This window comes from Anthonomus grandis, chromosome 14 (assembly GCF_022605725.1).
Source record: "Anthonomus grandis grandis chromosome 14, icAntGran1.3, whole genome shotgun sequence".
NCBI classification, from domain to species: Eukaryota; Metazoa; Arthropoda; class Insecta; order Coleoptera; family Curculionidae; genus Anthonomus; species Anthonomus grandis.
In genome coordinates, this window is record NC_065559.1 from 20,772,104 (window position 1) to 20,796,388 (window position 24,285).

Below are 24,285 nucleotides of genomic sequence, written 5' to 3' on the forward strand. Positions count from 1 at the left end.
GCCCTGTCTTAGGTTAACCTTCAAATCTTCAAAAAATGCAATAGTGAGGTAATGTGGTTAGCATTCTTAGTGTATTCCTAATTTTATTTATTTTTTTTATTTAATCAATGATGAGTATATTAGCTTTGCTTTCTAAATTATAAAAAAAAGTTGTGTTAAAAATTATTGTCTTAGTTGAGCTAAGCAAGTCGGGATAAATGCTTCTTTACTTCTTTTTTTTCTTTGCGGCTTAACAATAATTTAAATATCCACTATTCACAATATTTTTAGCTTACAGTAATAAAATTAAACGTCTTCTTAAATTTCTTCATTTATTCTCACTTGTATTCCATTAAGCACTTTTTTAATACTTAAAGGAATCTCACAAACAGTAAAATTTTCGCTTCGTTTTCTTAGTTCTTTTATATGTTGATAACAGATGATTTATAACAGCTTACTTCTTGTACGGAATGTTAGTAAATAAGTGCAATCAACATTATTCAAAAATGTCCGTAAACATTTTGATTTTCAAAGATACAGGGTGTTGAAACTGATTAAAATAAATAAAATTGTATTAAGCAACTAATAAAATTATAATTAATACGTGACACTGTTGGCGTAAATTAGGAATATGGGTTGATAGGGTTTTATATAAGGGTAACATGGGACCGGAACAAAACAAAAAAACAAACACCGCAAATAAAGAATAACATTTGGTTATTACAGTGGAACTTAAGAGGATACTATACCAATATAAATAAATATTTCCTCAGGGAGAAATCTCCAGATATTATTAGACTTGTCGAAACATGGCTAAAAAACAAATATAAGGCACATAACCAGACCTAACCATAGCCACTTAAGAGATAGCGTTAAAAGCCAAGTAGAAAGTAAAGAGAGACAGTGGCAATAGCGATCATTTCCCAATTATCATAGATCATAGAAATAGAAGAAAATTGGTCTATAGAAATATAACATACAGAGAGAGAGAGAGAGAGAGAGGAACAATTTGAAAAAAGCTGATTGGGCATTATATGAAGATAAAATAATCCTCCAATATATGAAAGGAGGAGTCAATGATTACCAAGACTTAGAAGCGACTATGCAATCAGCAGCAAACTCGGCTATTTCACTAAAGTCATCATATAAGGGTAAAAGCTTGGTAGAATTATAAATGTCTAGATATAAACAAACAGAGAAAAGTAACAATCAACAATTTCAAGGAGAATTCTACACTGGAGAATTTTTTACAAGCAAAAACACCATCAAGCAAACAAGTTTAAAGAAATAACTAAAACAGAAGAGTTTCAGCAGTTATTGTGAATAATTCAATATAAATACATCAACGGAGAAAATATGGAGAAATATTAAATCATTTACAAATAACACCAAATCGTGGAAAAATAAATTACCAAAATATGCGGTTGCCACACAGATTCTGCAAAACATGGACCAAGTTAATATTACACCGGATTTTCAGTTGCTTACAGATTACAGCTTACGGCTTTACAGATCTAAAGGAAACTCTTTTGACAATGATGAAACTAAACCACGCACTGTTAGGCAAAAAATATACCTCTCCAGGTATAGACAATATATCATATTCTATGATCAAAGAGGTCCCAATACGGGCATAAAGAATACTTCTAAAATGTTATAATAAATGTGTACAAGGGCAACAGATTCTCATATAATGGAAAAAATCACTTTTAAATCCAACCATCAAACGAGGAAAAGAACCGGAAAATTCCAATAGCGTTTAAATCTTGCCTCACCAAACCCTTACAAAACATGATCATATGAAGATTAGAATATCAAATCGAAAGTCTACAGCTACATCTGATGAATTTAAATATACTAAGTACCTTAACAAGACCTTGTAAACATAATTTTTAAATTACTAAATAATAGAGAATTATTCGTCCTGGATCATGATAATACTATAGCAGGACCATTCCTACTGATAATAGAAGTGGCCCATCTCCATTCAGGCCAGAATTGTTCAATATTTAAACAATAAAAATACACAAAATTGAAGAGAGTACGTGACCTTACTGATGCTGATGATTAAGAAGGAAATGATAAAAAGCATGAACCAAGCACTAAAAACTAGCAAATGCACTAAAAAAATTAAATTCCAAGATATCGACTAATAAATCAGCAGCAATGATGTTCCAACTAAAAAAAGAAGAGTGTCAAAGAAATAAAATTAACAAGTGATGAGATGGGTGGAGGAATATGAGTATTTAGGAATTATGCTAACTAATACTCTCAATAATTGGTCTAAACACATTATGAAAACATGTGAATCCGCACAAAAGGGGATAAAGGCAATGAAAGCAATCAGCAGGTTGCTTATGGTAGGGTGCAGATCTCTTAAAGTTAAAGTTCATCTCACCTAGATTACAGAAGTATTTTCCTTAACCTTAACACGAAAGCAAATAAGAAAAGGTTAAACACAATTCAATTTTAGTCCCTCATAGTAGCTCTAGGCTGCATGAGGTCTATCCCTATGAATTTATTATTTGGTCATGAAATGGACTTAAATTCAGAAGGAAATGGCTAACCAAAAAATACTTGGCGAAACTCTTAAGGTTACATGAGGACCCTATAATTGAATTAATAGAATTATACAAATCGACAAACCAACATGTTATTTCCTACATCGGAACTTACCTTACTACATCGTAACATATGAAGAACTAAGAGTATTCAGTCACGACATCCAAAAATATTAAGAGTACTACATGACACCAATACCAGTAATGAATTTGGTTATTAAGAAACAGGACCCAAACATTTATATGAAATTTATGGATTTAGAACTTACCAAATTAAAAGATTACCATCACACTTATACAAACGGTTCAATTGATAGAGACATACAGGAAGCAGGTTTTAGGGTATATTGCTTACAGAAAGACTATAGATTCTTATTCAAATTACTAAAGAGATTAAAAATTTGTATAGCAAAAATAATAGCCATATAAACTTACTTAGTGCCATAAAGAAAGTTCAAACTGCATGTTCAAAGCGGATTTGGACCATATAACATTTCTAACCAAACAATGCCCAATAGAAGCTAGAGAGAATGCTATGGATATCTAGCTTGCATGGATCCCAGATCATCAAAATATAATAGGAAATAAGGAAGCAGAGAAATTAGCTAATACAGGACGAACAGTTCTTAAAATCCCCTATCTTATAACACTATCTCGAAAACTAAACATGTATCCAGAAAATGTTTCATGTGAAGTTTGAATGGTTTCTAGGGGGCCATAAAGGTCAAATGAAGATCAACTTCAATTTTTTGCATAAAAACCTCTATTTTCTTTAATAGTCTCTGATTTAGCGTTAAAAAATAAGTAACTTTCATCTGACACTTTTTTACATGCGACCTCTCCTTTTTAAGATATTAATTCTTGATTCTTTTACGAATGTTTTCCTTAACAATGACATTAGAAACAGGAATAGCTTTGGCTAAGCAATTCTTCAATAGTGTTGTGACAAGGCATTGTTGATCAATGATCAATGCAAGTTGTTATGATGCGACAATTTTCTATAGTAAACAGATCGCACGTGTTTATCCCAGGTATTTCAGGCGATTGTAAACAAATACTGATGAATAAAGTAAATGAGGGATTATTTTGGTTCACAGTATTCGTTCAGTTATCAAGTATTTGACTATTTTGTTGAGTGACTATGGAATGCCTAACAATAAATGAAAAAGTTGAAATGGTCCTTATCTACTGTGAATCTGAACGGAATATTAATAGACCCATTGAACTGTATACCATGCGACATCCTCAACGGCGACTTCCATCGCGAGCATCATTTTATTGTGTAGTGAACCACTTTATAGAAGATGGAAGTGTGCGAAAGGTAAATCGATCGCGAAAGAGAAGCATTACCAGTCAAAATAATGAAACTGCCGTCTTAGCTGCAGTTGCCCATAATCCTGGAGTCACCTTACGATCAATTTCTTCCGCTTCTGGAATCTCCAAAACAAGTGTCCCGAGAATTTTGAATCGCCACAAGTTTCATCCGTATCACTTGTCGTTATATCTTGATGCTTCACGGGAATAATTTCCAAAATCGACTGTTGTTTTGTGAATGGGCCCAAAATCAGTTGCATGAAAATTTCTGCGCGTCTTATTCACTGATGAAGCTTTATTTACAAACTATGGTGTAGTTAATCATCATAACATGCATTATTGGGCAGTTAAAAATCCCAGGTGATTTCGAGTGATAGAACATCAGCGGCTATGGTCTGTGAATGTCTGGTGTGGCCTCATCAATGATAAAGTCATAAGACCTTATTTATTTTTATTGATGGTGTCCTTACAGGCCAAAAATACCGTAATTTTTTGCTGGAGATTCTACCAGTAATTTTGGAAGATGTGTGTTTTGTAATGAGACTATATATGTAGTACCAGCATGATGGTTGTCCTGCACATTATTCACGCGTTGTGCGCCAAGTGTGTGACGTTGGATAGATCGTGGTGGAGCAGTCCACTGGCCGCCACGGTTACCTGATTTGACGCGCTTAGATTTTTTTCTATGAGGTTATTTGAAGGAGATTGTATATCGCAATCCACCAACGACTCCCGAATATATAAAGCGGCGAATCACGGAGGTTTGCGAGCAGATAACTCCATAGATGCTGTACTCTGTTCATCGATCGTTTAGAAAGCAAGTCGAAAAATGTATTGAAGTATAAGGTCAACATTTTCAACATTTATTGAACTAATTTACTGACTTTGTTTGTTTCAATTTCTTTTATTTGAACTTTGTACGTTTTATTTTCAAGGTTTCGATTATGTTGATAATAAAATTCTATCATAAGATACTTTAACTCCTTTTGATAGATCATCAGATACTACCTACAAGGGCAAATGTCATTGTCAAGGAAAAAAATCGTAAATGAATCAAAAATTAATATCTTGAAAAGGAGAGGTCGCATGTAAGAAAGTGTCACATGAAAGTTACTTATTTGTTTAACGCTAAGTCAGATACTATTAAAAAAAATAGAGGTTTCTATGCAAAAAAGTAAAGTTGACCTTCATTTTACCTTGAAGACGTCCACTCAAGGTCAAACTAATGACGCCATTTTATGGCCCCCTGGAAACCATTAAAACTTCACATGAAACATTTTCTGGATACATGTTTAATTTTCGAGATATTGCGATGTCTCAAGTTAAATGGACCACCCTGTATATACAGGACATGCTACCTTATGTAAAACAGAAACAAAAGGAAAATGACAATTGGACTGGCAGAAAAGTCTAGCTATCAAGGGCAACTATTACAGGAATGTTTGCAGTATACCCCCGAGAAAACCTTAGTACTCTACATTAGACCACCAAGACAGACAACAAAGACTAGACTGCGAGTAAGCTCTTGCTTGACTCACTCTACTACATACATTAAGAGATAACACTAATTGTAGATGTGACCACATTGACCCTTATTCTGTTTGAATGTAATAATAATGACCCTAATCTGTACCAATTGTTAGTGAATAGTAAGGCCATTGCACCAATTCCTATTTATTCAATATCAAGTAAGCTGCCATCTCAAATTAATCGCGAACAATGTTAAGTTGTAACCAATGTTATTGACCTACATTTCCACACATATCCAGCCGTCTGTGCTGTCTAGCATAGGTGTTTTAACCATCTTTCTCCCTATCGGCATAAAAAATAAAGTCAAGTAAAAGTAAAAGTTAAAGTATAGTAAAGTAAAATCAGTAGTGTATGAAGTAAAGTAGAAAATAGGTGTAAAGTTAACAAAGCCAGTAAGACGATGGATGTGGGGGAAACCTCGACGTGATTTATTTCAGTCTGGCTGAATCCTAGAAAAGGAAGGCCAAAACAGAACGAAGGAAGGAGGAAACTGGTTCATAATTGGTGGGTCACCAAATTTCTTAATTTACTAATAAATAAATATATAATAGCTCTTTGCTATTAACTTACATCCATTATGCTATTTAAGTACTCTTCTGCTCTCTCCCAACTGCCCAATACAACTGGTTGTTCTTCCTCTCGATAACCTAATAAATTAATTAAAATAAATAAATAAATTATTAAAAAATTTAGATAACCTACAGTTCCTTTTAAAGTTACAATTAAGAAAATTTATATTATACTATTTACCTGCACATGCTTCAGAAGCTAATCTGAATAAATTTTTCTTATCACTTGTGGATAGCAATAATGTTGCTGCTGGTGCAATAAAATCTGTATACCAATGCACAGCGATTCCATCGGCATACTCCAGTACTTTACTATCCGATAAAATAAACTGTAAAATTAAAAAACATTAAAATTTGGTTTCCCTTAGATCTAAAAATAATTATTATTTAATTATTCATTAGTCGCGCGGATGACACTGGTCATCCACGCCTCATTAGTCTAATACTGCATTTCATTGGTTAGGATTTATCACGCGAGCTTCTATGTACCTTCCTACAAGTGATTTAGGTACGTGTATCAGTTATTAGTTGTTGTCGCCTCATTACAGTTGTTTGGATTTTCACACATACTTGACAGTGGATGACATTGGTCATCCGCGCGACTAATAGTGCTATCAAATTGGATTTTGGTAAGTATTATTTGTTGTTACTGTTATCGCAGTTTGCATTGTCCAATTAGGGTTAGGGTCCAAGTAGGGTTATATACACGTTTTGCCAGTTGGATTCTATCAACTGAGTTTCAGTGTGTAAAACAGAGACAGATCGAGATTAGACAGAGAACGCATGCATGTAAACAAATACGATAGATGGCGAAGCAAAAATCTCTTTTGCTTTCTACAGTCTCCCGTCTCTGTTCCACGCATTGGCGCAAAAATTGGCCATTGTAATTTCTAACTGGCACAATGTGTATATTATTTTACTGTAAAAATTGTAAAAAATCTGTTTTTTTTTTAGATTTTCGAAAATGTCACAACCAAAAATATCAAGAGACGAAAGTAGCAAAGATCCTATGAAATGGTTACAATGGTATAATGAAATAGAGGAAGATGAAAGTGAACCGGAAGAAAACGAAAGCGAATCGGATAATGATTTTGTATATGAGAGCGAACATGATACAGATAGTGAACAGGGAGCTGACGAGGAAAGTCTGGACGATAAAGATGAAGGGATCCTGGATAATGATACATATCTTGCGAAGGATAGAATGACGAGGTGGAGAAAAGGTAATTTTCCTCTCAATGTTAGAACACGGGCTTGCAATATTATAACGCACTTGCCAGGTCCAAGAAAAGAAGCTCGCGAGTTGAAATCAGAAATTGATATTTACAGTTTATTTTTGGACGAGGACATTATTGGGACCATTGTAGAATCAACAAATATTTATATCCAGAAAGTTCGTGCTAAATTTGGAAGGGAAAGAGATGCTAGAGAGACTGATGCTTTAGAGGCTCGAGCTTTTATCGGTTTGTTATACCTTATTGGATCTTTACGCTGTTCTAAAAAAAATGTCAGTAAATTATGAGACAATTCAAAAGGCAACGGTCTCGAATCATGTTATTTATGTATGTCAGAAAGGCGTTTTAGCTTTCTTTTGAGATATCTAAGGTTTGATGACATTCGGGATAGGAAACAAAAAAAGGCCCTTGATAAACTAGCACCAATTCGAAAAATAATGGAACTGTTCAATACAAATTTTCAGAAGTATTTTTGTCCAAGTGAATATCTGTCGACGAGCAGCTATTGTCATTTCGAGGAAGATGTTCATTTCGACAATATATTCCAAGTTAACCTGCCAAATATGGTTTGAAGGTTTTTGCGCTTGTCGACTCGAAAACAGCTTACACGCTAAACTTAGAACCATATCTGTTTTTGAAGGTGGTAGACAATGGTACAGTGAAAACATCTTGTCGAACTTGCATTATCTTATTTATTTAATGTAACACGACGTTTTGGTTGGTAAGTATCTCTAACCATGATCAAGTGTAAACTGACAGCAAACTACTATTCTATAGGCTTATATACTAGATGTGTGCAGCAATGTGGAAAGGAAAGTCATCCGTGAAAAGAGTTGGGGGGAGGACACGCCTCTCTCTAGATCCTACACTGTCCTGAGAGTAGAGGCTTCCAGATGTTGGGTACATCGACGCTTGGCTGGCTGAAGATCCCCTGATTCTGTAAAATGAAAACTGCCTCTACGAACTTCCTCTTCCGCCAGTGCTGTTCCTTGTGCAGAATCTTGGCTTCTGACCAATGGATATTGTGTCCATTATGCCACGCGAGCTCTGTTATTTCGGATTTGGAAATATCTCCTCTTTGGGTCCAGCTGCGATGTTCCTTCGCTCTGATTTCTAGGGGGTGCTTCGTTTCACCTATGTATGAGTCGCCGCACTCACATGGAATCTGGTAGACGCAATTTTTGGTATCCAACAGGCCATCTGGTTTGGTCTTTGATACCACGCTTCTGATAGTGGTGCTAGATCTAAAGGCAGTTCTAATATTGTACTTGCTGGCAATGCGTCGGATTTGTTTCGATAAACCCCTAATGTAAGGTATGGGTAGAAGTCTGGTTGTCGTGGTGGCCTCGTCTCTGATTTGATTTGGACGCATCCTTTGAATGGTTCTACTTATTAGCTTCTTTGGATATCCATTCTGTTGTAGGTCTTTGTAGATGGTATCCACTTCAGTCTTGAGATCCTCGTCGCTTCTACAGATGGTTTGAGCTCTATTGTAGAGGGATCCATATGCTAGTCGAGGCAGAATTAACCATAAAACCATTCAATTGGTTAGACGCACCAGTAAAATTGGTACCGCGTACGGCCACGGCGAGCGATAAACCTACGTAAAGCAGCCAAAAAGGCCTCGGTAGAGAGGTTAGAGACCAATTCAAGATGTAAAGCCTTGGTGGCAAAACAAACGAATAGGCACAAGTAAGCCTTAGTGGTGCGACTGCCACGGTAGCGTGACATCATTACATTAAAAGACCCAGCGTAGTCCACTCCGGTGTAAAGAAAAGGCTTTACTTGGGAGACGCGCACAACAGGCAAATCTTTGGCTTTGAATTAGCCTTATATCTGAAGCAAAGGCCCGTGACTAAACATGCTTAACCAAAACCATTATGGCGGCATGAAGTTGGGAAGACGTGAGAGTGCCTGTAAGTTTTTTAAGTGGGAAACAAAGGTTATTTTTGTAGCGAAAGATATAAGCAACAATGCGCGTTAATGTATCAAATGATGAAAACTTGAAAATGAGGCTTTCAAAAAAATCTTCTGAAGCGGGAACCAATAAGCAGGTTTTATTTTCTTCAGGTAAAGAAGCGACATTTGAGGAAACATTTACAAAAGGGATCCAGTTGCGGTTTGAATTAAGGAAAAAACTCGGACCTGCCCACCAAAGCGAACTATTTTTTAACTCTACCGGAAACAGGCCTCTAGAACCCAAATCCGCAGTATTGTTTTCAGAGGAGACATGATACCAATAAGAAACGGGTAACCTTTCTTGGATAAAGGAGACCCTATTACTAACAAAAGTACTCCAACGATGTGGAGACGCTTTGGTCCACGAAAGGGCAATTGTTGAGTCACTCGAGGCGAAAATCTTATGAATTGCGAATGATGAGGTATAAATTTTGTAAACATGTGACAGCAAACGAGACAAAAGCACGGCTGCGCATAGTTCTAAGCGTGGAATCGAAAGAGTTTTTAGCGGTGCAACTTTCGACTTAGCACATACAAATTGAGTGGCTACTTCTCCATCAGGAGTTAAACAGCATAGGTAAGTTACAGCGCAATAGCCCTTTGCGGAGCTATCGCAAAACCCGTGAATTTCTATGGTCTTATAACTGAGAGGGAACAAACAACGAGGAAGTTTACATTCCGATATAGAAGATATCTCCGAATAATATTTATTCCAAAGAAAAACGATCTCGTTTGGAGGCGTTTCATCCCAACCTAGCTTTAAGTACTATAACCACTGAATTAAGTGCTGCTTAAAAAGAAAAGTTAAGGGAGAAATTAATCCCAAAGGATCAAAAATCTTTGCTAAATTAGATAAAAGTATTCGTTTTGTGCATTCTTTATCAATTAAACTAACTGAAAACTATAAAACATCAAGAGAATGATTCCACTGAAGACCTAAAACTTTCAAGAGGCTATCTGAATCGAAATTAAGTGAAAAACTTTCATTATAAAGAAAAGATGGTTGAAAATCAGCTAACAAACGAGGATCATTACTACACCATTTTCAAAGTTCAAAACCACCCTTCTGAAGAAGAGACATCAAATCCCTTTGAAGATTTTTTGCTCCCGCAATGGTTTCTGAGCCACCGTTGACGTCGTCAACATAAGATGACCTCAAAATAATTTGGGAAGCTTCAGGAAAATTATTATTTTCCTCTTCTGCTAAAGCTAATAACGACCTAATGGCAAGATAAGGTGCACAAGTTAGCCCATAAGTAACTGTACGAAGGCGATAATCAGCGATAGGTTGATCTTTGGAGAAGCGCCACATGATTCTTTGATAATCGGCGTGTGCGGGGTTTATTAAAATTTGTCTAAACATTTGGCGAACATCGGCTATGAAAATTTTGAATTCTGAAGCCAAGAAGTAACTCGAAAATATTAGTTTGTAATTTGGGTCCAGGGAGAAGACACTCATTAAGCGACATGTCCCTGGGAGATTTTGCTGAAGCGTTACATACTACGCGAAGGTTAGTGGTGGGACTAGAATCCTTTAAAAAACTGAACAAATATACAGAACTGTCAATTTAAGGGACATAACTTTAATGTACACAGTTAGCATAAAATAAAACTCGTGGAAAATTTTAAAAAATTTGTTAAATATAGTAGCTATAGTAGTAATATAATAGTTGTAACTGTTTTAAAGCTGATTTTTATGCATAACTATAATGTGCACGATTAGCATATTTATATTAATAAAAAATTCCGATTTTTTTTTTAAAAAGCAGTTTACCAGACAAATTTTCTATGCATAATGTACATGACTTTAAAAAAAAAAATCCAAGCAGTTTTTCAAGTAGTTAATATGGTTTTTCATATCTTTCAAGTTCTTGAAATATTTTTTATCGTTTCAGTCATTATGGGTATTTTTCCACGTCTCCAAGTAACTACAGTGACTTTTCATTGGTCTTAAGCACTTTAAATGAATCTTAATTTATGCCAGCAAGTTGAGGTAATTTTTCCCAGTTTTCCAAGCAGTTGAAGTGGGTTTTCTCTTTTTTCTTGCAATTCTCGACACGTGTTTCGCTAACGATGTTAGCATCTTCGGGAGAAGATTAAAACTAAACTTAAACTACTAACAAATCTCTTTTAATCTTCTCCCATCGTTAGCGAAGCACGTGTCGAGAGTAAAAATTAAACAAAACAAAAATAAAGAGTTTTGGTTAGTGGTAAAACTGTCTTGTAATTTGAGCGTCACACCAAAAGTTCCTACCATAGGACTATAACTGTCAATTACCAAACAACTTAAATAAATAAATGTTTGTTAAGTCAGTTCTTTCCCCTTAGGGACATAAGGGGCTCTTAAAATCCGTAATAAAAAAGCCAGGGCGATATTAAAAAAAAACTTGATGATCACAGCTAAAATACGTCGGTTTAAAAATCTGACGACACCATTTTGTAATACAGAAAAAGTGGCAATAATAATGAGTAATTTGTTTTGTTATATCTATTCAAATAATATTCGGAATTTTTGAAATTTCAAAAGGGCGTTTTAATGAGCACCAAATTGCCCAACTTTCCCTCATTTTAGCCGACCTCATATCTCTTCTAGTTTACGAGATCCCAATGGTAAGGCTCGAATTTAGGACCCCTATACATGGATCGACATCGTATGAAAGATCCTTTACATATCAAATCAGCAAGGTCTATAATTCTTTTCCCCTATCTCTTAGATCTCTCTCTGTCCCTTCCTTTCGAGGGTCTTATAATCTTAAGGGGTCCTGATTATTTAATATCTTTAAATTATAGGATCAATATTTAAGGGTATAATTTTATTTTCTTTTTCATTTTATAGATTTGATTATTCAAAGATTTAAATGAGAAAACAGCACATAATATTTTTTGTTTTAAGTGAGTTTAACATTTTCGAAAAATTAAGTTTTAAAACCCTAAAGTTACGAACATTATTTGTATTTATCGTAATTGAGAACTTTTATGCAATTTTCATAAAATTTTAATTTGTATGTAGTTGTTTTGCTTAGTGCTATTATAAATTTAAAAATTGTATTACTTACCAAATTTAGCACTGGTAATAAGATCCTTTGTTCATCATGTAACATTATTTTCAGATCTTTAAAAGATGAGTTCCTAACGGCTGGACCCAGTGCATCCCTTATCCATTTTATCTATAACACAGGCATCAAATCTCTTAGGAATTATGTAAGTAACAATGCAAATTAATAGGTTTGTTCTAGGAGCAAATTTAGGATTGTTTGAAACTAGTTTAATGTAAATCGCAGTTGCGCATGACCGAAATGAAACCGCGTTGCAAACGGTTTCGGACTTTTATCTGCTAGAACACCTTTTTAAGACATGACGTTGATATTTTGCAACTCAAAACCGTTATGTAATATGTTTGTTGGTTAAGTTTTGTGTTATTTATTTTGAACAAATAAATATTTTCCAATAAAAGAAATTATTTTTGTAGTGTAATAAATATTAATAAATTACTAGTTTACTACTATGCTGTAGGAACTTTTACTAAATAGTCAATATTTTTATTTGTAGGCATCCAAAAATTTCTTATTTCACCATCAGCAACAGTTTTTAAACAAGAACATACTCAAACACCAATTCCTATTTAACAGTCCCAACAGTTTTCTTTTATAAACCCACAGCCAGGAAGTTCGCGACCGATAAAATATCTGCATTATGTAATAACGATTACACAAATTTAGTCTGGACAAAAGGGCATTCACTCATACCTATTGATGTGTAGACTTCTCTGATCATGGAGACGAATGTCTACTAGTTCAGTGGTCTAAGAATAACATTTTCAGTTTTATAAGACTTCTGGTCATGCTACACACATGCTTTACAAAACACCTATAGTAAAAAAAAAGACATATGCATATATTAATTTAGTGTTTTTTCTTTAATCTCGAAATTTCAAATAATTGCTATATTTTTGTGTTAAAGTAACATACATCAGTCAATATTACATAGGTATAGGGTTATCCATTTTATGCTTGGGAAAGTAAAGTTAAATAAAACACACAAGATATTCAGATGGAGACGAAATTTTTATATATTTTAAAGATTGAATCATTCCATTATATGTGAAATACAATATCATTTAAAAATGGCCTCCGCGGGACCTTTGACAAACTTCAATCCTTTAAGAAAATTTTCAATCACTTTTCAGGTGATATCTCGGCTAGAACTTCACGAATAAGTTGTTCGAGAGTTTAAGGGTTATTAGCGTAGACACGATCTTTCGCATAGCCCCACAAAAAAAAATCCAGAGGTGTGAGATCACAGGATCTTGGGAGCCAATAGATATCACCTAATCTTGAAATTAAACGTCCTGGAAACTTCTCTTGCAAAAGAACTCGGTTGGCCTGTGTTGTGTGACTTATGGCCCTGTTCTGTTGGAACCACATGTCTTCCAGATCTTCTTCTTCGATTTTCTTCCAAAAATAGTTGGTCAACATGCTTCCATAGCACTCAGAGTTTACTGTTAAGGCTCTCCCACGATTGTTTTCAAAAAAATACGGACCAATGACACCACCAGACCATAATGCACACCATACAGTCACTTTTTCGGTATGCAAAGGCCTTTCTACGATCACCTGAGGATTTTCAGAACCCCATATGCGGCAATTCTGTTTATTTACGTAGCCACACAGCGTAAAATAAGCCTCATCACTGAAGAAAATTCTGCTCGAAAAATGAGCATCAGCAGCTTGTTGTACAAGCACCTAATTTGCGAATGTTCTGCATTGTCCGTGGTCTGTAGGCTTAAGTTCTTGGGTGAGTTGAACTTTGTACGGATGGAGCTGTAAATTCAAATGCAAAACTCGCCACAGTGAGCCGTAAGACAAACCCAAATTTTGAGCACGCCGAGGAATTGACAAATTTGGGTCTTCCTCCACACTTTGAGCCACAGCAGCGATATCTTTAGCTGAACGATCGTTACGGTGATGCACGTGCCTTACAATATCAGTAACCGATCCAGTCTCTTCAAATTTTCTTACTGTGTTCGAAATTGTTTACTCTGTAGGACAATTATGTCGACCGTCATCAGTTCGTAAAGCTCTGTCTCTAACGTTGACACAGGATAATCTTCATTTTTATAGAACAATTTAATAATTTTAGTACGTTGTTCGACTGTAAAACGATTCATATTTATAAATGGCAAACCTTCAACTAAAAAAAAACGCTTCACATGACGTTTATTTCTGACAGGTGTCAAACGGCAGGGTTGTACTTAGCCAACCTCGAATTGAATAACCCGCTATAACACACATGTTTCATGGGGTACTATGCCAAGTTTGCTGATTCACCACCCACATTCTTTTAATGTCAACGCTGCCTTATAACTTGTCTAGCAACAAAATTTCTGTGATCAGCAGCATCCCTATTGATATCTTGATTATCGTCATCGTTGGGGGGTAAAGGTAGTTCTATGTTTATTTCAGGTTCGGAAATTAAATGTTTTCCCATTAGAGATAAATTTTATACAGTTGTCAATGACATATCGATTCTTAATAGCTTTAAATTAAAGTTTCTCTCTATGGCTGAAAGATTTCCTCTATCTTTATATTGAGTTAAAAGATTTCTTAAACCGGGATAGCTACTATCTCCCAGTAAATGTACAAAATGGAATCAAGTACAAAGATTAGAGGTGGTGGGGTGCTTATAGTAGTTAATAATAAATTAAGTTCTAGAAAAATTGCTACTTCTTACATCTCAGTGGAGCAAGTATATGTAGAAGTAAATATTTTCAAGAAGTCATTTGTTTTTGGTGGAGTGTATATTCCACCAAATGCTACACGCGATAAGTACGAGTTACATGGGATGTCAGTTCATGAAATCTGTGAAAGCTACCAACAATCATCGGTGCTGGTGTTCGGTGATTACAACCTACCTGAGGCGGTTTGGTCAAATGATGTTGATGGGGTTTGTATAGCTTGCAATGAACACTATCCAGCCCGAGTATTAGCTGAAATGTTTTCTTATCATAATATGTTTCAATGCAATAACGTACCAAATAACAGAAACACATTTTTAGATTTAGTATTTTCTGATTTGCATAATGTTAATATTTTAGCTGCTGTTGACTGCATTTTTAGTAATAGTTTGCACCACGTTTCTTATCATATTAATATTCAAACTGACCCATCTTCACTAATGCTTGAAGAATTTTATTTCGATTTTCGGTGGTTTGTTTTTCTCTAAAAGCACCGCCCCGGCCGACCCGAGGATGGTAAACATCTGACTTTCGTGGGAGCTGCGTCGTTTGGCGACAAAATGTCCCAAAATATTACGCGAAAATCCAGGAATTTTTAAAATATTTATTCTAATGCGGGTTTTACAGATATGACAATGTGTAAAACCCGCATAGAATTGTAATCTTAAAATGCCTAATATGCTGTGTTTTGCATAATGAAAATTAAAGCGTTATTTTAATAAAAAAACAAAACATCAACTCATAAATATAATAAAAAATCAGAAATAAAACTCTTATAAACAAACTTAACAACATATCATTTTTAAATAAAAGGCTCAAATAAACTGCCTTCTTTCGCTAAACAAAAACTTAGCCTATCGTAAAAGCTATTTCGCACCTCCAAAAGAGTTTCAGGTAAAATGGAATTGGCACCTTCGACAATTTTATTTCGCAACTACTCTAAATTTGTTGGCCTACTAAATTCATGCTTGTAAATGGTCTGCTTAAGGTAACCCCACAGATAAAAGTCATTTGGAGACAAATCTGGAGATCTAGGAGGCCATTTAATATCGCCAGTCCCACTAATAAGGCGGTTAGGAAAAGTAATTGTTAAAAATTCTTTTACCCTAGCCGCGTTATGAGCAGGACAGCCATTTTGCTGAAAACAGACCGATCCCAGGTCTACATCAGGTAGGATTTCAATGGCAGGAAGAACTTTTTGCAGCAACTCAAGGTACTTTTGGGCGTTTAAAGTGCCAGCAATAACAAATGGCCCTATAACATTGTCGCCCAAAATACCTGTCCAAACATTAAATTTCTGAAGATACTGGTTACGAAACTGAAAACTTCTATACTCGTTTTCCTGAGACCAATAACGAACAATGGAAGGATTGTGTTTGCCATGTAATGGAAGAGAAGATTCATCCGAAAACAAAATATTTTTAAAAAAATATCCGTTTTCATTTGTCTTTTCCACCATGGTTTCACAAAATTCCATTCTTCGCCACTGGTCTTCAAAAAATATTTCCTGAGTTTTTGAATATTTGAAACATTTGTTTCCATAATTTTTCCAGATACGAGCAACAGTTTTATTGCTCATTCCCAGTTCCTCTCCAATACTTCTAGTGGACCGTGTCGAATCAAGTTCTAGGGTACTGCAAACCATTTCTTCCCGCCGTTCTAATATATCCTGGACCACTTCAACAGGTGGTTCTTGACGTTTTGTGTGGCATTTTTTACAATCTTGAAGACAAAAAGATGTCTCAAAATTTGCAACCACATTTAAAACCGTTTTTGCACAAGGAATCGGTCTATTCTCAAATGTCACTGAAAACAAAACTCTACATTGTACTGCCGAATTGCCTCCATAAAACCATTTAATTAGTTAAACTCTTTCGGAAGGGGTATAAACAGCCATAGTGAAAAAAACACGAAAATAACGCTCAAAAATTATTAATGCAATGTGCAGTAATACAGCAAAGTGAGGTCTGCTGATTCTCGGTTCAAAAAATTAAAACGAAAAATTCCGCCGTCTGCAAGCCGCAACCAAGCGGTTTTGCCATTATTTTGGGTAATACGTAGTGTATATGCTATTTATTTCCTTATGCTTATGCTGTTTATTTTTGACTTCTCGCAGGTCTTCACCTATTTTTATTCCGTAACGAAGTTACCAATTGTATCCTCAATTTCGGAATTACAAAATCAACACCAATTTAATCAGATGATTCAAGGACCATCATATATTAATTCTGATAAACCATAGTATCAATTTAACTCCTTCTAAAGGTAACTATATTTTTTTTAATGACAATAATAATATTAATTTATCTTTACAGTCTTCTCAAATTTATTACGAAAGCGTCTCTACGTCTCCTCTACGATCTATCGCCTGGTCGAAGGTTGGAACTCATCAAGGCAATTCTCACTCTATTGACAGCTATTCTTAACAATTAATTTCATGTTACTCCAAGCCAATCCCTTATGTTCTACAGCATTTTTTTTTCTTTTTTGGCTCCTTTTTTACAAATTTTTACCTTTTGCATAATCCCTCTAACATAGATTTTGGTCCTCTAGCTACATGCCAAAAATATTTGATTTTTTCTCTTTTTTAAATGGTTTATTATTTATTTCTCGTTTTGAGTCTCAGACTGTAGAATTAGAGAAGCTTGAGATATTTGAAATTTAGTGGTATCGAAACATATTGGAAATTTCATGTATCGATAAAGTCTTTAACACTGAGTTACATCAAACTCGTCTATTAGTTTCCGATATATAAAAACGAATGTAGACAACAATAATATGCATGAGTCTGTATGATTAGTATCACGTTTTAAGATTATCGCTTTAATAAATTTACTAGTTTCTTAAACTCTCTGCTAATTAATTGGCGCCGCTATATTTTATTCTGTAAATAAACTACGCTTTTGCCAATATTGCGAATGAACTCTGTGACATTTTAATATTTAACTAATTATAATATAGGCTATAATTATGAATTTGGTCTGGTCAATAATTTAATATCAAAACAAATAGAACACTGCACGAATTTCCAGTAAATAACTTGTTAACACTGATTCGCAATATGTCTGTGACTCGATAGGTTGAGTTCCTCATGATTATCGGTTTTGAAAATTAAAAATTGCAAATTAATTTAATTAAGAAAGTTGGATACAGAAATATAAAGAAGCGCATTTCTTTGAAGAATATTAGATTAAGTTATATATCAAGCAAAATCATGAAGCCAGTGGCAAATAAAACATGTTTGTCATCTTACGTATAAATACCTTAAAACATATCAAAAATATGAAACGATTCTTACCATTTGTCCAGAGGTAAATCCATTGGCTGGAATTTTACTTCCAACAACTCCATTCACTGGTTCGTTTTGTGTAGTAATTCCCCAGATATTAATATCATGATCCCTGTACGCTTCCACAAATTTTAAATAGTATTGTGCCCACAAGTCCAAATATTTTTCTTTGATCGTGCCTTTTCCTGTCAAACTGAAATAATATGAATAGATGATACAAGAGGATATTGTATATATAGGACATGTATTTTCTTAATTAATCTTTGCCTAGATGAATATCTTTTAAATAAGGTGTTATTTATTTATTTTACAATACCACCCTTAGAAGTAGCTATAAAAATATTTATTACTTAATGAAAATGCTCCTAATTTTATATAAGTCAGACGCTACAAGCTACATAATATATTATTCTTAAGTAAATGAAAAAATAATAAAAAAGAATTATTGAAGCGGAGACCAAGAAAATGTAATTTAGGTAATATTTATGAATGATTAATGTCACCGTTAATTAATCTAAATAAAGTCATTAGTAAGAAATATTTTCTATGAGGCAGCAAAGTTGACAAAGCAAATTTGTGTAATTATTCATTTTGAGGAAAGCCTTGGCCTAGATTGTCACATTTAAGCTACAAATAATTAAAATATTGAATTTGCTCCTAATTTACGTTGATTGTTGATTTATGAATTCTGGGCTGAGGACCAAGCTACAGACGTGTATTCTAGCCTTAATTGTACATAAGATATTAATAGTTTCTTTATCTCTGAAATCATATTCTCAAAATATTGAGTAATGAACAGCTTTGAGTAAAATAAACCAACTCGAGCCAATCATTTGGTATTTAAGAGCAATGAAACTCAATTGAGCATAATTAATTAATAAATTTCACTTTGTTATATTTTGCTACGTTAATTTTAAAATCATTTTCCAAAAAACCCCATTTATTAACAAAATCAACTGCAAAAAAATCATAATGATTAATAAATTTCAAATATAGCTTAAGTTAATCAAATGAACAAGAGTAAATATACAAGAACTGATCCTTGAGGGACACTACATTATAAGGAAGTTATTTGGCATCATTAATGTTAGTATATTGAATACGACCATAAAGATATGAGTCAGGCAATTCAATTAACAAAAATACAAAACTAGGTAACTTTCCTAAAACATAATTTAACTGATCAAAGTCTTTGGTCAAATCAACTTATATGATACCAACTTAATCCATACTGTCTAATGCCTCTGTCATCTCCTGAATTATAATAATTTGATTTTTGATCTTCTCGTAAAAAGGCCGAGTTGTTGTTGTTATGCAATTATTAACTTTTAGATTATAGGAAATAACTTGCCAAGTAAAGAAGTAAAATTAAAAAGTAAAAGAGAGAAGTAAAAATTCGAAGACTTTACAAATAATAGATCTTCTTCTTTAGACGAAGACGGTACTTGTTCGGTTTGGCTATTATCAAAGCTAAGCGTATTTTGAATACTATAGTTGGAAGTTATTGTAATTGAACGATTCTCTTAAGCTGTTTAACCACGAATCCCTTCTTCTTCGTATGGATCTTGCCCATTATTTTTGCTTGAAATTAGTATTTATCTCCCTTGGAAACCTATCCCACGTATTGCAGTTGCTCCTTAATAGTGAGTATCAATTCTTTCTCTATCTGAATTCTTCGTAGAACCTCCACATTTGTCACTCTCCACGATATTTTCAGTATTTTACTATACATTCACATTTCAAATGCTTATACACATATATAATATACCCTGTATATCCGGAAAGTTAATGATAATAGTGAATGGGCTGATAGAGCAACTCCTAAGCACCCAGAATAACATAAAATGACCTTAGTAACAAATCGATGGTTTTCGAGATATTAGCACTTTAGTGAAAGTCACCAAAACTCGTGGATCAGATTTTCGTGGAGTCACGCCTTAAAAATAGATATCTTTTAGAACTTTGCAACACTGAATAGCCATTTTACTGATCAAAAGCAAATATAAAACTAAACAGCCAAAACATCTAATAGGACATCTATTCTAAAATAAAGTATTACTTATTTTTATTTGAAGAGAAATATCTACTCTACTCTCATGAATGCGTAATTTTGCCCTTTTAGTTATTTATCTTAATCGACCGTGAACATATTATTTATGGTTAAAGAGCATTTCTAAAAGGAAATTTGAAGAAAAATAATACCAAAATACTGCAATAAATTAGCCAATTACTGTATTGTGATTAAAAATACACTAAACTTTTAAGAACTTATACTAGCAGGATACCGGAACTCTATAGCTCATAATTAGAATATCCTGGAATAGGACGTGACCTACTTCTAAGAAATAATGACGGTCAATTTATTCTCGAAAATGTTAAGAGTATTAAAATTAGAGTGGTTACGAAGGGAAAACGTATTTATGAGATGGCGTATAAAATTTAAAAGATGATTTTACTTTTATTATACCATTATGAGATAATGAAAAACATTTCATATCAAATATTTATCAATTATTTCCCGTTGACTGTAATCCGGCCACCACTTGCAATTGACAAAATTGGATTGCTGCGACTCTACTATACAGATATGATCATTCTAACTTTGCCTATAGGAATTATATATCGCGGTATGTCTGGCAACATTGTGACAACATACTCGAAGCAGCGGACCCCGCCGAAGCCCGAAACCGAAACCTTTCAGTATTCTTAAGGCGTTCATGCGGGAATGAACTGTTCTGTAGCAAATTAAAATAAAAAATGTTGTTTCGTTTGAGTTTTTGCTGCTGCCTGTCCTAACATCAAAAAATAAACTAAAAACCGACTGCAATAATGTTGTAAACATAAATTAACTAAATATTGGACAGGAAAATAAAAAAATAATTCAAAATATAGCAAAAAATTAATTTAATTTGATAATATTAAATAAAAATTAAAATTATCTTATGTCAGGTTCAAAAAGGCCACCCTGTTTAGCAGTGCAGTACGTCAATCGATCATGAGACGACCTTTTCGTGTTCGATAATATTTCAATGGAGATACTATTAAATGCTTGCCTAATTTTAACACAAAGCTCTTCTAAATTAGTAGCCCGTTCATTTTCGTGCCTATAAATTTGTTCTTTTAGGTATCCACAAAAAAATCATTGGGGGCTAAATCGGGGCTTCTGACGGGTCATTTAATAGTACCGTTTCCACTGATTGTTTGATCAGGGAACGACGTTTCGAGAAATTGACGTACCACCAATGCGTTATAAGCGGGCCAACCATCCTGTTGAAACCAAACTTGTTCTAAATTGATATTGAGCCCTAGAATAGCAAGAAGAACTTCATCCCTCAAAAGATTAAGGTATTTGTTGGCATTAAGGTTTCCATCGATAAAAAAGGGCCTATAATTGAATCACCTAAAATGCCAGCCCATACATTAACCTTTTGAGGGTATTGTGGACGTGTTGGTATGCTTTTGTGCTTATTTTCCCTCGAATAACCCACTCTAATGGACGGATTATGTTTACCACAAATAAGGAAAGAGGACTCATCTGAAAACAAAATGTTACTGATAAACATTTCATCCTGATTTGCCCTTTCCAATACTTCATGGCAAAATTCCATCCGTCTCTCATGGTCCTGTGGGAAAATTTCTTGGGTTTTTTGCATGCGGTTTTTTGCAACTTATAGCACTTGTACTTATTTCTTTTTAAACTTCTTCTAACACTTAAAGGCTCAATACCCGTTTCTTTAACATTGGTTGTACTATTGCAATGAAAGTTCATTTCAGCAATAGCATCAACATTAACCTCTCAAAGCTCCCTTTCTTTGCCTAGCGGTCTAACAACAGGTGGTTGCTCATTTGCGTAGTATTTCCTGCAATTGTGCAAGCACCCAAAGGTCTCGAACCTATGGATAATTGCAAAAATTGTGCTGCGTACGGGAATGGGCCGATTTTCGAACGTGAATGCAATTCTGCCTAATATTTCATCGACAGAACTGCCGGCATAATACCACTAAATAATTTCCTTTTTTTCCTCAAGAAAACACATTTTAACAAGAAAATAGCGAACGGTTTTAAATTTAATCTTTGCTGATTAAGCAGAAAGCTAGGAATAAAAATAACGTTAAACGTTTAAAATGCAATCTCATATTGGTGGTGCAGTGTGGTGGGGATAAGAATTGTCTCGTTTTTCGATGAACGAGCGGAGAACCGTGCGGCAGAAATATCAGTGTTGCCAAACGTATTAATTTGGAAACGGCATGTATTGTGCCCTCTATCTGTCTCATGTGGACTCCATATGTCCCCTCTCGCTTACGCTCATAGACTATTTCCTATAGGCGAGGTTTGAATGATTATATCTGTATAGTAACTGCTTAGAAGAACCTATACGGAAAGATCCCGTTAATGCCATATGCATATTAAACAAAATGAACAGAGACAGCGCTGCGTAGTGCGCTTTTGACGCTTAAACTCGATCTTGCGCAGTTCAGTCACATTTGGTATTCACCTTCTATTTAACTTTGCATATTTGTTAAAAATGCGTAACCTTTATACTTACGTTCCGCTAGTTTTCATCCATGTAGGAGCAGTCCAAGCTGATGCAAAATATTTAATATTATTTCGTCCGCGAATTTTTGTTGCTTTTTGAATTAACGGAATCTACAAAATTAATAAGAAATTGTTTCAAACTTAAATAGTTAAGTAATATGTATTTGTCATAATATAAATCTAATTATTTATTTTGAATTTTCCGGAATATAAATTTAATCATTAAAAGTATGTTCGATAACGATATTAGCATCTTGAGGAAAAAATTGATATTAAACGTAAATTAAACTTGATTGGGGATGGAACTGTTGCTTGAAATTGATGAATAATTAATTATTTTTAATTAATTCTAATTTGATATTTGAAAAATATTAAAGAGCTGAAAACAAATGAATATTATCTCGTAATTTTTTAAAAGTAGGCTTTTTAAGGTTTTCTATAGTTTGTGATTACTGATTGCGGTAATAACTCAGGTTACCGAAAGTCATATAGTGGATTTTGCTTTACACTTTGTGGCTCTGTTTTGTCATGGTATAACATGTCAATGTTACGTTAGAATAATTTAATTTGTATAACAATCTCAATATTCCATTTTACTCATAAAATGGCGAAACTTAAAAATCGATAGTACTTGCTCAAAGTATGCATAGATGGCATTGGATACCGGCCATTTAACAATGGTTTTAGGCAACCAACTACGTATAGTATTTAAGGTCTTTACTTCTATTAACTATGTATTTTGTTGTTTAGATAAGATTTCATATATCATTTATATTAATTTTTTATTATGTATCACCTGAATTGTATGACCTGTCAGTGGTGCTCATTGTCTGTGACCTTATTATATTGACCTTATTGGCTGGCATGACATTGACGGATTGCGGGCATGTAGTCAGATCAGATGGAATTACTACATTTTTAATAAACTTTGTTTTCGCAACAATGTAAATTCGCCGGACTTTTAAGCTGGTTTAATTATATTATGATTATTCAATATTAGTATTTCTCTTTATTTTCAAAAATAAATGAAAAAGACACTCAATTAATTATGTGGAAGCGTCACGCTTAGGTAGGGGATCATTTGCATTTTTTTCCATAATAAACTTGTTTTTATTTATTTAAAACGTAATTTTCTGAGTTTCGGTGAATCTACATGTGGGTTCCTTTGTTAAATAGATCACGTTTAGCTTTCTTTCTGATCTAAACAACCGACCGTTCAAGTTGGTTTAAGTCATATTTTGTTCCGGTCCATGTTTTTGAGCTTTTCTTTTAAAATAGGAAAGGGTCATCTACAGGTAAGGTGAGTACCACGGATATCACTTAAAATTTAATCCTTTTATGTTTTTTTTTTAATTTTTGTTAATTTAATTTTATTTAACCTTCTTTAAAACTTCGTATTTGTAATGTCAGACATTTATTGATTTAGAAACATGAGGTAATTTGCATTTTGTTTCAGGTCATCGGCTGATCTATTCAAGCAGTATTTAATTAGCAGTTTCTATGCATGCAGTATTTAAGCTCTATTGAAGCTATACTCAAGCTCTATTTAATCAGCTATTTTATCAGCCAATTATTGTAT

General features: G+C 34.0%; 3 protein-coding genes across 5 annotated transcripts in view; 1 reads left to right on the forward strand and 2 right to left on the reverse strand.

Annotated features, from left to right (window-relative positions):
- LOC126744737 (oxytocin receptor-like) overlaps nucleotides 1-24,285 on the forward strand; it is a 504,438-nt gene that overhangs the window by 275,767 nt on the left and 204,386 nt on the right. For 2 of the 3 annotated variants that reach the window (XM_050452271.1, XM_050452270.1), the window contains exon 3: nucleotides 12,258-12,348. The gene's annotated coding sequence lies outside the window, so the exon portion shown is untranslated. Of the gene's footprint in view, nucleotides 1-6,370; nucleotides 6,583-6,907; nucleotides 7,177-12,257; nucleotides 12,349-24,285 lie in introns of those variants that run through there. The other variant, XM_050452272.1, reaches the window with a different exon arrangement.
- The window catches only part of LOC126744740 (uncharacterized), a 270,706-nt gene that overhangs the window by 192,950 nt on the left and 53,471 nt on the right, over nucleotides 1-24,285 (reverse strand). The window lies entirely within an intron of this gene.
- LOC126744734 (lysosomal acid glucosylceramidase-like) overlaps nucleotides 1-24,285 on the reverse strand; it is a 77,711-nt gene that overhangs the window by 39,109 nt on the left and 14,317 nt on the right. Inside the window, exons 2-6 of the mRNA XM_050452268.1 lie at nucleotides 22,717-22,817; nucleotides 18,180-18,363; nucleotides 12,204-12,314; nucleotides 6,135-6,282; nucleotides 5,955-6,031 (exon numbers count right to left, since the gene is read on the reverse strand). Coding sequence (XP_050308225.1) covers nucleotides 5,955-6,031; nucleotides 6,135-6,282; nucleotides 12,204-12,314; nucleotides 18,180-18,363; nucleotides 22,717-22,817 — 621 coding nt within the window. The remainder of the gene's footprint in view (nucleotides 1-5,954; nucleotides 6,032-6,134; nucleotides 6,283-12,203; nucleotides 12,315-18,179; nucleotides 18,364-22,716; nucleotides 22,818-24,285) is intronic.